General features: G+C 44.4%; 1 protein-coding gene across 9 annotated transcripts in view; it reads left to right on the forward strand.

Annotated features, from left to right (window-relative positions):
- The window catches only part of RALGAPA1 (Ral GTPase activating protein catalytic subunit alpha 1), a 186212-nt gene that overhangs the window by 37375 nt on the left and 134093 nt on the right, over positions 1 to 14744 (forward strand). For all 9 annotated transcript variants that reach the window (XM_066613742.1, XM_066613750.1, XM_066613759.1 and 6 more), the window contains exons 13-16: positions 954 to 1102; positions 2930 to 3059; positions 4136 to 4373; positions 6857 to 7018. In XM_066613742.1, coding sequence (XP_066469839.1) covers positions 954 to 1102; positions 2930 to 3059; positions 4136 to 4373; positions 6857 to 7018 — 679 coding nt within the window. The remainder of the gene's footprint in view (positions 1 to 953; positions 1103 to 2929; positions 3060 to 4135; positions 4374 to 6856; positions 7019 to 14744) is intronic.

Genomic DNA, 14744 nt, shown 5'->3' on the forward strand with positions numbered 1-14744 from the left:
AATAACAACTTTGCTTATTGAAGAAGTAGGTGTTACGTATTTTAATCCAGTAACTGAAGTATAAGGGCTAATTGGGTAAGGCCTCTCCAAAGCTCAGTTTCAATCCAGTTGTAGTCATGTTTTTGTTCTGTGCAACTACAAACTCTTGTGTGTCCCCCATCTTCTTGATGCATCTATCAATGGAGAGAGAATGAATTTTGCAAAGTGCACAGGCATCTGCTGTTCGCCAGGCTCTCCCATGCAAAGGCTGAAGCAGACGTGTGACCATAGTGTACTTTTGTACAGTTTTCAGTCCTATGGCTCTCATAATCTGCTCTTCAAGCCAAAGGTTCAGATCTTGCTTAAATGGGAACACTACAGTGCACGCATATTTTTGTTTACTCAGAAGTAAGTCATATTGTTCTGCAGGGCTTACTTTTTGGTAAGTGTGTATGGCAGTTGTTCCCAAACTGTCTGGGAGTTTGGGAACCCCTGTAAGTTGTTGCAGGAGAGGGGAGAAGGCAGTGATGTAATTGCCAGGGTTGTGCCACTGCCAGGGACCAAGGGAGGTTTTTAGGACTTACTGGGGCAGCACCAGCCTTCCTTTTGTCCCTGGCAGTGGCACAATCCTGGTGATTGTGTCACTGCTTTGTAGATCACCCCACCCCTTAAGGGGGCAGACACAGGGCTTCCCTTGCTGATCGGTCACAACCAACCAGTTTGGGAACTGCTGGTATATAGGATTGCAGCCTTAGTCAAAGCTCTCTAAACATTTGGAGTTATAAAAATGTCCTTATTTTTTCTAAAATCTGAAAAATTAAGTGATTTGTGCTTGTGTGGATTTTTCGCTCATTAAAATGCGTCAAACGACATAGACAGTGAATCTTGATTATGCCAGTTCTTTTGCAATAGAAATGTTTGACAAAAGCTGTTAAAGAATCTCAAGTTGTTTATTTGTTTTATTTTAATCACAGGTTTTTATAACAAATTCCTCAAATATATTTCTTCTTGAGCCAGCAAATGAGATTAAAGCTCTCTTGGATGAACATACTGATATGTGTAAACGCATTCTAAATATCTATCGTTACATGGTAGTGCAAGTGACCATGGACAAGAAGACTTGGTAACTTATTTCAAGTGTTAATAATGTGTTACACCTCCAAGAAATTGGATTGATATATACTTATCTATGCTTTAGTCATGAAGCTAACATTGAGGCACTAGCCAGTGGTTCTCAAACTCTCTGGGAGAGTTTGAGAGCCACTAAGTTCTTGCGTGGGTGGGAGGGGGGAGGCAGCAGGGGCAGGGGAAGGCAGCGGCACGATCCCCAGGATTGCGATGCTCAGGGGCTGCAGGGGCTTGGGTGCACGTACCCAAGCCCCTGCAGCCTCCTGGGGGTGCGAGGAGCCCGACGCAACCTGCAGCGGGGCTCCCCGCAGCAGTGAAAGTAAATGCAGAGTGATTGCGCTCCACTTCCGCTTTAGCGGAGGCGGGGCACGATCCACATCTACTTTCACTGCTGCGGGGGGCCCTGCTGCAGGTCACGCCGGGCTCCCCGCACCCCCGGGAGGCTGCAGGGACTTGGGTATGTGTACCCAAGCCCCTGCAGCCCCCCTGAATGGCACAATCCTGGGGATTGCGCCGCTGCATCCTCCCTGCCTCCAGGCTGCCCCCACCACTTAAGGGGGCAGGGGCCAGGGCCTGCAGGCTGGGGCGTTGCGATGCCCCAGTTTGAAAAGCCCTGCACTAGCCTGTCATCCTGACAAAACCCATCAGGCTGTTGGGGATCTAAAATTTGATAGTTCTGTGTATGTCATCCTGAGTTTCTTGGATGAATAATATGTTGAATTAAAAAATCAAAAAATAATACCTCCTAAAATCCTGGAATGTAAAATACGCAGTATGTGATGACTGGAACTGTTGCCAGTGTGGAAAATGAAAATCAACTTGGAGATAAATTATGCCCTCTAACATTTGGTAATATGACATAACATCTGGATTATGCTATCTTATATGAATATGAATATGAACTTATATGAATGAATGAAAGTCTTGCAATAGCTCAAGGCCTATAAAAGGCCTTGCACAAAGCAAGGCTGGCCTTTCCTTTGCTGCCACTACTGCATCACAGACATGAAACAACAAGCAGTGGAGGGAGCCCTCATCCCACAGCTCATTTGAGAGGTCGAACTGTCTCCATCAAACTGATAGCAGTTGCATCGGGCCAGTGTGGCTCCAACAAATCTCCAGAGGGCCAGAGACTAATTGGAGACTGGGGCGTCCCTGAGGGCTGCATTGAGAGGCCTCGAGGGCCGCAAGTGGCCCCAGGGCCAGGGTTTGGGCACCCCTACTCTACAAGTTATTCAGTTAAATTAGCTAGCCATTGGAAGCTCAATAATTTGCTTTTAAAGTTTGTTTTCTCTATCAGCACTTTGCTTGAACTGATTGGTGAAAAGGCTAATTGCAAACACGAACAGAAAATATTGGTCTTTCTAATGTTTGCATGGAATGAAGAATGCATTCTGCTATATGGTGGCAGAGGTTTTACTTACAAAACCTAAACATAATCTTCCAGATATATTGGACCATGTTGAAGATGTGCTTATGTTTTCTAGACTGCTCTTACTGGTTTATATAACCTTTCTGTGTCAGAAGTGAGATGAGGCAAGTCCATCCTTTCTCTCTGCTGATCAGCATTATGAGGCTGGGGGTGGAATTGTCTTCAGAATGCCCAGCAATGTTCTTTTCACCTGTTTGAAAATGAACTCTGAGGAGAGGTAGCAACAGTAGTGAGGATCATAGCTTAAGATGGCCCTCTTAAAAGCCTATGCTTTACCATTGGAATAGTTCTAAATATTTATTGAGAGCAAAAAAACTGTTTAAGAAAATTATATCTGAGCCCAACTATGAAACGGAGTCTACAGTAATAGGATTTAATGTTGCTTTGTAGGGAACAGATGCTTCTTGTGCTGCTCAGGGTCACCGAGTCGGTGTTGAAAATTCCATCTCAGATTTTTCTGCAATATCAAGGAAGAAAGAACTCAACTTTAGCAGGAAGACTTGCTGGACCTCTTTTCCAAGTAAATTGATACATATTAACATGATAAGAATTTTAAGTGAGGGTCTAATTAGGTTCTGCTCGGCCAATATGACTTTCTTTTGAAACCAGATTTGAATGGTCCTTGAAATTTTCTTGAAGCAGCCTGTCCAGCTGTATTTAAGAGTAATGTATAGTATAAGTCTTTTAATTTTAAAAATCCCCTTTGTTCCCAGACCTACTTACAGGCCTGGGAAGGAATCTCCCACTGACTGCTTTTCTCCCAAAACAAGTTGCAGTTTTTGTTGGAATCCTAGTTTAAAAAGCAAGGGTTAAATCCCCATGTACTATGGTCTTAGTTGTGATTGCATACAACCATTTAATGTAATATGTAGTTGTCCTTGAGACTCCTTTTATGTGTATTACCTGTGTGCTGTTACCACTAAACTCAGCAAGGAGAAGAGGTGAAGTTGGTGAACAGGAATAGGGCCAAATGGAGACTTGAGGGAGGTAAAGTATCTAAGATGATGGAGCAAAGATCTTGCTGAGAAAAGAGGGAGTGGCTGAGGGATGAAGAGGCAGAGCGATGTGGGGTAGGGGAGACTGAGAAAAAAGGGGGGACATGGATCTTTTAGGTATGCTGATGTAGAAAATGCTAAATGCTGTGAGTTGCAATGGTGGGGAAAAAGGAGTAACTAAGAAAGGGGTTGCAGAGAGACTTGTGGAAAAGGAACCAGAAAATGGGCATTTTAGGAGATAATGTTGGAAAGAGAGCTTGGTAGGGTGTGGAGAGGAAGAAAGATGAGGGGTGGTTTTTTTTTACAGAGAAGGGTTCCGAAAGATCCAAGAGAGAAAACAAAACACATTGGGTGACAGGATATGCCATTCAGAGAAAAAAGGGGTAAGCATAAAAAGATATGAAGAAAACTGAGTTAAAATGTAGAATTCTACAATATAGTCTCTATTCTACTGATTAGTGCTCTAGGTGGTTCCCAGTACAACCCTCTTGAATAAAAATAAATGTGGCCTCTTTTTAAAAAAATACATTTTAGTTGTATGCCTCTGTTGTATTACCATGAGTTAAATATTTCTATTTTCACTTTTTACACGTTTGTTTAGACTCTTATAGTAGCTTGGATCAAAGCAAATCTCAATGTGTACATCTCCCGAGAACTTTGGGATGACCTGTTGTCAGTATTGTCATCGTTGACTTATTGGGAAGAGCTGGCCACAGAGTGGTCACTGACTATGGAGACTCTCACGAAAGTATTGGCTCGAAACCTCTATAGCCTGGATCTCGGTGACTTGCCATTGGATAAATTAAGTGAGCAGAAACAAAAGAAGCACAAAGGCAAAGGTACAGCACACAGTATTCAGTGGCTGATCTAATTACATTGAAAATATGTGATGCTGAATTAAACAAGAGAGCTCCAAGCCATCATTATGTCTCTAAGAATGCTTCATATTTAAACTGATGACCATGTTAACATTCATTCATGTTTGACTGCTAGTTTACTTGTCCATTTTAACAAAAATGGGACTAACCAGCCTGTGAAATCTTGGGAAACCTTGCTTCACTTCTTGGGTAGAATCACTGATTAGTGCTCTAAGCCTGGGTTTGCTTGCACGAAAATGAATTACAGATTAACTTTTTATTAGAGAATGTTTCAATTTTACAAGCAGAAAAACAACTGGGTAGAGAATACAAGATCCTGAAACACAGTTACATACTTTGAGAAAGTATTGTCAGTCACAAGAATAGAGCATTCGAGTTTGGTATGTAAGTCCATTCCAGGGGGTTACAGTTGGTATGTTGGAAGTCCACAGGTCACTAGATTCAAGACTAGGGCGAGACGTGCTCACTCTCGCCTTGCACGTGGCCAGCTGTGCCAGGCCAGGCTTCTTCCGCCGATGGCAGCCTCCAATCCTGGGTCCAGGGGGTCCTCCGTGGGTGGTCTCTGCGGTTGTCACCAGCATCTGGCTTCTGGATGAGTTTGTTCGTGCATTACAGTAGTGGGACACAAATCAGCATAAGGTGACATACAGAGTAATAAGCAATTAGCTAAAGGCAAAGGGAAAGAGAATAAAGTAGGAAGTATGTCAGTCCTTCTGACAGCATGTGCGGGTGCAGAGTTGCTCAGGTGGTATATAGTCCGAGGTTGGAGGCGGGCAAGGCCCACCTCCTCCCTGCATAGGGCAGGTGGCGTGTCTATTACATAGGAACTCACCCACAGTGCTTGTACAGATATTATGAGAAACACTGGAAATGTTATTGAACCAACACTCTCATTTCCTGCATGAAGGAGCAGGTTTATAGATTCATTAGTAGCATGAGAAGGGCTTCAGCCTTCCACTTGACAAAGAGCCCTTCTTAGGCAGCAGATCACCTCCTGATGAGAGGTTAGAATAGATCTGCTGCCTGGAAAGGGATCTATGTCGGGGGATAGGCTTGAATCTTCCCAACCAGTAGATCTATTCACGAATAAGCACCCTTCCTGCTATTCCACATGCCTGACTGGGATGTTTCCCTACAGTTAATTGATTCTTCTGTTGCTTTTTGCAAGTGCAAACTGCATACTCACCAAGAGAAGCAGCTGGAATGCTAACAGGAAGACAGATTGAGGAGGGAAACCACTACCTCTTACCTGGAACAGAATTTGGTTTATGCAAACATGCCCATAGGTAAAGGATGAGCAGCCCAATCCAACCTAACACCCCACCCTGCGTGCGCTGATGCAGCTGCACCAATGGGGTGCATGCTGTATCCTGGTGCCCTCCCTTGCATCTGGCATTCTCAGGTAGTTCTCTACTTCTAAAATCAGGAGGTTGCACATACCCATCATAGCTTGTATCCTGGACAAATTACTGGAGGAAAAGTCCATCACAGGATACAAGATGTGATGGGTATGTGGAATTGCCTGATTTGAGAAGTAGGCTACCTCAGAATGCCAGATGCCGGGGAGTGGCACCAGGTGTCTTGTGGGCCTGCAGGTGTCTTGTGGGCTCCTTTAGGCATGTGGTAGGCCACTGTGAGATACAGGAAGCTGGACTAGATGGGCCTATGGCCTAATTCAGCAGGGCTCTTCTTAGAGGTCTTGGCTGCCACCTTAAGGACCCCAGGGTAAGCCTCTGCTTCCCCACTTGGTCTCCTTGGACCTTTGCCAGCTCTTTTGCTTGTGCATCTTCACGTGGACTCAGGAAGGCACATCAAGGCTGGGAAGCAGGATAGCATATTGGCGGGGTAACTGCTGCAATTAACTACTCCTTCCTGCCCTTAATACACCCCATCCCTGTCCTGTTCTTCTACTTCCCCACACTGTTCCACCCACCCTGAGAGCCAGTTTACTGGCACCAGGGCATCTCCGTGGAGCACTGTCCATTAGCTGCAGCTGCTTGCCATTTCCAGCAGTCGCCCAGTTTCATGTGAAGGCATATCATGATTTGTGACACCAGGAAGGTTATTGCACTGCCTGCCGGAACCCGAGTTCTGATGGCATAGCAGTCTGATAGGACTGAACCCTGATATAGTGTTATTAAAGAAAATAAAACTAGACATCTTGTTGGGTTAAATTGGAAAATTCCGTCATAGTTCTGTGCGATTATATGGAAGGCTTCATACACACTACTTGTTTACTCTGTTTATGTTCTGCCTTTCTTCTATCATGGGATTCGAGGTGGCATACATAGAATTCACAGGTGGTCACCACCAGATACCTGCCAGGCTTAGACCTGTTTAGCTTAAGCTCTACCACATGCCCTCAGACCGTGTCCTGGAACCATACAGTCAGGAACTAGTTTTATCGTATTCTTATACCATTGTTTTGGGGTTTTCCTCTCCAGGCGTTGGACATGAGTTTCAAAAGGCATCTGTTGATAAGTCATTTTCACGAGGCTGGAGCCGTGATCAGCCTGGACAGGCCCCAATGAGGCAGCGCAGTGCAACAACGACTGGATCTCCAGGGACAGAAAAGGCAAGGAGCAGAGTGCGACAGAAAACAGTTGGTATGTACCAGAAACCCTAGAAGTTGTGTAAAGGTAGTCTAGAAGGAAAACTAATAGTCAGATTCTGTCGGGGCACAGAGAGCTTCATAATGTGCTTTCTATGAATCATGATTAGCAATGTGTGTTTCTATGCATGGGTGTGTTCTAGGCAATCTTGTGTAGTGTTTTAGGTGATCAAGCAATTGACTTTCAGATAGATGTATTTTTACTGTTTATCCAAACATGTGTCTGTCATGAACTGATCTGTAAACCATTGTGTAGGCGACATATAAGGATTTGTCGTGAGGGATAGTAGCATAACCAGTAGCTTGCGCAGGTGTCATGTCAGAACATTGCGACTCAATGCATCATGGTCCAGTGCAGACACAGCACCCACAGTTGCTGCTACACGTGTTACTATTCCTGTTTTTGATGTGACGCTACGTAAGGGCACCTTTTCTCCGGCTGGTCTGTGGCATGGCATCCTAAGGTATTAGAAAAACTGTGTCAAGCTTTCCTAGTAGCAAGAGCGTCCCTGTGGGACTTCCTCTGACAGAAACTAGAATTAACTGGTTTGACATTCTTTGTAAGCTTAACAGTTTCTGTTTTAGCAGCTATAGCAGATACGCAGGATAGGGCTCTTCAAGGTGCCTTCCTCAGGAAGGTCTCCATCAATTCTTGTCCTTTTTTCCCCACAGTAATTTTATTTCATTTTGTATTTCATCTTACAATAAAGACTTTGAGTCACTCTATTGTAGCTAAGAGGGTCAGCAGGGACAAGTGACCCTGGGTGGCATGGTTGTCGTCATTGTCCCCAGAAGCTGCTCAGAGCAACCACCTGCTTCTTTCCAGGTGGCACACAACTGCTCTGAGTGGCTGTCCTGCCCTCCTTACACTCAACACAGAGTGGCCAGGCCACTTGCTTTTTTCACTTGGAGTGCGTAGGAAGTAATTGCAGTGATGTCATTGCGTCACCGCAGTTACTTCTGAGTCGGGGGGGGGGCAACAATTCAAAGGATGGCCCCAGGTTGGCACAAGCCCTAGGAACACCACTGGTCGGTCATGTTACAGAAACATGTTACTAACGCAATTAGATATAGATTTTGAAAACTTCAAAACATCTGCTAAGTAGCTTGTGCCCTTGGCTAAGGGCCCAATCCTGTCCAACTTTCCAGTGCAGCTGTAGCCGCAATGCAGCCCCAAAGTAAGGGAACAAACATTCACTTACTTTGAGGAGACCTACATGACTGCAGCCCTATCACAGGAAGCAGCACACACCCCATTGGCACAGCTGCATTGATGCTGGAAAGTTGGACAGGATTGGGCCCTTAGTTATTGTCTTGTTGGGCTCTATGTTTATAATCTTGCACACGTTTAGCATAGTTGTTCTGTTAGAAGTTATGAGGCCTTACTGGTCATATGCTAGTTCAGTTTTGTTTCTCATAAACACTGATGTAGTAAATATAAGATTGAATTTATAGAAATGCTATTTGGATTACAAGAAATTAATGTTTTGCTGGTTTATATTTGAAGAATGAATATATCATTTCTTTGAGATTTTAAAATAACTGAAACTTAGGCCTGTGAAGCTTGTATACAGGGCTGGTTTATTAAACTAACAGCCCAGTCTTAACACTCTCCCCACCCCGGCATCGCCTACGCAGCCAGCAGCGCAGGTAGTCTCAGAAGTCTCCTCCAGGTAAGAAAACATTTGTTACCTTACCTGGGGGAAAGCCTCTAGTATCAGAACAGGTCTACTGTTCCAGCAGTATAGCTGGCGCATGTCCAAGTGGACCAAGAAAGGCGAATCAAGGCTTGGAAGGAGGATAGGATATCGGGGGTGCTGCTGCTGATTCCTTCTGCCCTCACCTCCCTTCCACCTCTTGTGCAAGGGGATATGAAGCAGTGACCCAGCTCTGCAATACAGCAATACATAAAGGGTCTCACAATGCCAGAATGCTGATTCTGGCAGTGTAAGGCCCTTAGAGAATTGGGCCGTAAGTTGAGTGATTTTGATACCACTTGATATTTGGCACTTGCTTGCTCAGTGCTGTTTTCAGGTGAATACCCCAGTCACAAACCGATGTGCCTCATACCAATCATGTTCAGCTTTTGGAATTGTGTTAGGTCTATGGATATGTGCATGGTGAGTTTTCTGGAGGAGAGAGATCTTGGGGTGCTGGTGGACAACTCAATGAAAGTGTCAGCCAATGTGCGGTGCCAATGAAGAAGGCTAATTCTGTGCTTGGGGTTATTAGAAAAGAATTGAGAATAAGACAGCTAATATGATGCCGTTGTACAAATCGATGGTAAAGCCACACCTGAAGTATTGCATCCAGTTGTGGTCGCCACATCTCTAAAAGGATATTGTTGAAATGGAAAAAGTACAGTAGAGAGCAACCAGAATGATTACTGGGCTGGAGCACTTCCGTTACAAGGAAAGGCTACAGTGTTTGGGGCTCTTCAGTCTAGAAAAGAGGCACCTGAGGAGGAGACATGATTGAGACAAACAAAATTATGCACAGGAAGGATAGAGTTGATAGACAGATGCTCTTTACACTCTCACATAACACCAGAACCAGGGGACATCCACTAAAATTGAGTATTGGGAGGGTTAGGACAGACAAAAGAAAATATTTCTTTACCCAGCATGTAATTAGTCTGTGAACTCCTTGCCACAGGAAGTGGTGGTGGTATCTGACCTAGATGCCTTTAAGAGGGGATTGAACAAATTTCTGGAGGAAAAATCCATGGGTTACAAATCATGATAGTAAGTGCAAGCCCTTGATTTTAGAAGGAGGCTACCTCGGAATGCCAGGTGGAAGGGAGGGCACCAGGATGCAGATTGTGTCCTTCTATTTTGTGTGCTCCCTGAAGCATTTGGTGGGCCACTGTGAGATACAGGAATCTGGCCTAGATGGGCCTTTGGCCTGATCCAGCAGGGCTCTTCTTATGTTCTTAAGCCTTAATAGATTATTAGCACCTTCAGAGCTAGAGGAGGAATGCAAAGCAGTGTACCTGCAGCATCCTTCTCCCTTAGCTACAAAGGCCTAGGCGAGAAGCATAGTTATGTGCACAGTACCTGAGTGGCATTGAGGTTAGTAGCCATCTGGGTTGTCTTGCTGATCAGACCAAGGTACAGACCTGGCCCAAAACATTTTATGGGAGCCCAAGCTCATAACAGGATTTACTCAGGCCCCAACAGTGTTCAAGAGGCTGCTTGTAGTTGTGGTTGATCCTGTAGCTCTCTCCTTTCCCTAGTCTCTAATAGCACAAGATTAAATTCTAGTATCTTCAAGAGCTGTCACCATCTCTTATTTAGAATACAAATTAAAGGAACTGCAAGCTACTGTCTGCAACCTCTTAATATTTTTATCTACTGTAGTCAATAGTTATTATTATTGATATTTATATATAACTCACAAAGCAGTCTACATAGTAAGCTAGGTCAAGAAATGGTTCCCGGTCCCCAGAGGGCTCACAATGGAAACAAAAAATACTGAAGAGACACCAGCAACAGCCACTGGAAAAGACACCCTGCTGGGATGAAGAGGAACTTTTGCTCTCCCTTTACTAAATAGAAGGAAACACCACCACTGTAAAGGATGCCTCTTTGCCCAGTTAGCCCATTAAGCATTGTTGGTGGGTGTTTTTTTCTCTTCAGAAACCTGCACCTTAGCCATACAAATCTTTAAAAATTTGAAGAGGCATTTGTGGGGCCTAGACAGTTTTAGGATGTTAGGGTTGATCATTAGGGACACCACAAGTTTATATTTATTCCATTTCTAAGCTGCCTTTTCGTCAGTAAGGGACAAATTCCACTTTTATAGCAACTTCACACAACACCAGTACCAGGGGACATCCTCTGAAGTTGAGTGTTGGGAGAGTTAGAACAGACAGAACAACATATTTCTTTACCGAGCGCGCGATTAGTCTGTGGAACTCTTTGCCACAGGAAGTAGTGATGGCATCTTGCCTAGATGCCTTTAATAGGGGATTGGACAAATTTCTGGAAGAAAAGTTCATTACGGGTTACAAGTCATAGTAGGTATGTGCAGGCTCTTGGTTTTAGAGGCAGGCTGCCTCTGATTGCCAGATGCAGGGGAGGGCACCAGGACACAGGTTGTGTCTTTTGTCTTGTGTGATCTCTGAAGCATTTGGTGGGCCACTGTGAGATACAAGAAGCTGAACTATACGGGCCTTTGGCCTGATCCAGCTGGGCTCTTCTTATGTTCTTAACTTGTAGCTGTTCTGTGCTAAATATACTACACTCATAAGAACAGTTCAGCTGGATAAGACCATAGGCTCTTCTAGGCCAGCTTCCTGTATCTCACAGTGGCCCACCAAATGCACACACTAAAGCCATGGTAGGATTGCTAGCCCATCGCAGTGTTGCGTTTCACTTCTTCCTCTGATCACAGTTCCATAATGGAAAGGGAAAGGTTGGTGTTTTGATATCTTGTGCAGTGCATTGTTTTATCTTCCTGTTTGGCATGCAGAATGGTTATGCATTGTTTGCTGGTGACATTAGATATAAATCTAGAACCATAATGCCACAGTGAACCACAGTTATATTGTTTCATGTGTTCCTGTTTTATTTTTAAGTCTGTATTCTGAATAAGCAGATTTTTATATGAAAATCAATTTTTGATATGGATCAGTCAATACATTCCATGGTGCAGCTACGGAAGGAAAAGTGTAGATAAGAGCTTTGTGCTTTAGGCTGTGTGTGGTGTTTCTTCTAGCCCAAAGGGTTGTGAGCACTTTTAAAAATGCAAAGCAGCACATGATCACCTTTGTCTAATTCTAAACCATTTCCTCGCTTATGTTAAAAAACACATTGCATTTTGTACTTGTGACTGAAACTCCTTTGGCAGAGTTCACTACTGTAGGCTTGCAGGATGGTTTTCCAGAATGCACAAGAAAATACAATGAGGGCAGGAGCTGTAGAAGCCTTAGTGCAACTGCAGAACTTCATATGTGGTCATCTGGATGCCACCCATTAGTATATGGTTCAGATATACTCAGTTTTTAAATTTTTAAACAAGGTCAGTGACTAAATGTGAATATCAAGGCTGTTTGAACCCATCAAGTTATATTCTACTTTCTGAATGGATTTAAATGTGAGTTCAGAAATGCTAGAGTACGTATTCAACCCAGCATATTTTAGGGAAGAAAAGACATTTCCACTTCTGTGTTTGTGAAACTTCAGTGAGTGACCTGGCATGCCCAGTCGTGAATTGCACATTGAGTCTATGTGAAACTGAGAGCCCGGTCCTATCCTCCCCCCTCCACTAGTGAAGCCACCCCAAAAATGGGTGCACTGAATCCAGCAGGGGGGGCAGATCAGGGGACTTCAGAGGCAAAGGGGGATTTTAAACCCCTCCACCTTCCACTTTACAATGGGTCTCCTAGGATCTTTGCCGGTGAAATCACTGAAGCAAGTTCAAGGAGAGAAAATGGGATGGCGAAGCTGTAGAAAAGGGAGATAGGATCCGGCACATGCCCATTGCTGCTGGATCCACCCCACCTGCAGCTTCCCTGCCCTGTCTTGCTACCCTGTGCTCCGCTCCCCCCTGCTGTATTACCTGCTGTATAAAACAACTATTTTGGAGAAGACTTTCTTATTGTGTGAATGTGGCACCTGCCAATTGGGTAAGCTTATCCAGTTTTTTATTTGTTAATTTGTTCAATTCTATGTGAGTCTACTCAAAAGTGAACCCCATTGAGTTCAGTAAGACTTATTCCTAGGTAAAGGCATATAGGAATGCAACTTTAGAAACTTTATTTCTGGAGGTATTTGTTTCTGGTGAATAAGATACTGTAGAATAACAGCCTAAGTCTTACTGAACATAGTGGACTTTTAACTAAAATAAATAACCCCATTTTCAAATGACTCTAGTTTACCATTTATCAATGCCCATTCTCCAACAGTGCAGTCCTAGACATGTCTACTCAGAAGTAAAGTCCATGGTGTTCAGTGGGGCTTTCTCCCAGGTTAGTGTGTATAGTATGTATAGGATTGCAGCTCAAGAGGTTAACTTATGGTTAGAATGAGTAACACTTTGTTCTCAGTATGCAAGTCCTTAAAGCAGGCATCATACTTCCAGTTACTTAGATAACTTTAAATAAGTTTTAGGAGGAGGAATCTATCGCAAGGTAGACCTACAGGCAAAAGTCTCTGTTTGGCATATCACCAAATATGCAATTTTTGAAGTGTTTGTCAGCGCCTGCTAAACATCACCATAGATACTCACTCGCCTCTTAAGTCGATCTCACAGATAAGTTGAGGGCAGGTTTTGAGCCCCAAATCATGGAATTTTCTATGACCCTCGGATAAGTCGGGGGTTAAACTTGGAGGGGTCTGACTATAATTTTGTCTGATTTTACCTGAAACCAGATCCTGAAAAATAACATTCCAGTAATTGTTACCTAAAAACTGTACAGTTTATAATTAATTAAAAATACAATAAAAGATCATAAGATGCATTTTTGTTCATTAACTTTTAAAATTCTGGTCTTCCCAACATTTGTGTAAACACTGTCAGAGTAAGTGCCTGTAAATAGCATACCAGTAGAACCATTAAGCAAATCCTTCATTAAGGTGCCTGGTATGTTAAGCCACAGGCTCTACGTATAGCATGCAACATTGTTGTTGTTGGCATCCTTCAGTCTCGGAAGACTATGGTATCGCGCTCTGAATGGTGGTTCCGGAACAGTGTCCTCTCCAGTGCATGAAGCCTGGGTACAGTAGATATGGAGGATAGACTGTTTCCCATGCAGCAAATCCCCTCTCCACGTCGCTGAAATGGTCCAATGGAAAGGCAGAGGCCAATATGTTTGGTTCCAGCGGCGTCGCAGGAGTTGCCAGAACGTGACTGTGTTCAGCCACGAACTGCCTCAGGGGCTCCGGCTCCGGATTTTGCCTCGAGGTTGACTCCTGAAGCCTTTTCCATAACTGGATGTAGCCACAAGGCAGTGGAGGTTTGGGATCAGAGTTTTCCTTCTTTCAGATGAGCTGCCTTAGGAGCCCCATCTACCCAGTGGCTGTTTAGTCGTCTCTTATGACAAGTACATGTATTCACTAGCATGTATTCACTGCTGAAACAGAGACACCTGCGTTGGCTTGGTCATGTCGTGAGAATGGATGATGGCCGGATCCCAAAGGATCTCCTCTATGGAGAACTCGTGCAAGGAAAGCGCCCTACAGGTAGACCACAGCTGCGATACAAGGACATCTGCAAGAGGGATCTGAAGGCCTTAGGGATGGACCTCAACAAGTGGGAAACCCTGGCCTCTGAGCGGCCCGCTTGGAGGCAGGCTGTGCAGCATGGCCTTTCCCAGTTTGAAGAGACACTTTGCCAACAGTCTGAGGCTAAGAGGCAAAGAAGGAAGGCCCATAGCCAGGGAGACAGACCAGGGACAGACTGCACTTGCTCCCGGTGTGGAAGGGATTGTCACTCCCGGATTGGCCTTTTCAGCCACACTAGACGCTGTGCCAGAACCACCTTTCAGAGCGCGATACCATAGTCTTTCGAGACTGAAGGTTGCCAATACAATGACAAGTACAGCCAAACTGAGGGCATATTCTTATCCCCAGCCCCCAGGGGAGGGATGCAACATAAAACATGCAATTGAGAGTGTGAAGTTCAGTTCACAACAGGGAGACAAGCAACAAGGACTGAGCAGCGCACAGTTGCAGCCCTCTTTACTCAGAAGCAGACCCAGTGTTTTCCATGGGTGTTAC

This window comes from Tiliqua scincoides, chromosome 1 (genome assembly GCF_035046505.1).
Source record: "Tiliqua scincoides isolate rTilSci1 chromosome 1, rTilSci1.hap2, whole genome shotgun sequence".
Taxonomy (NCBI): Eukaryota; Metazoa; Chordata; class Lepidosauria; order Squamata; family Scincidae; genus Tiliqua; species Tiliqua scincoides.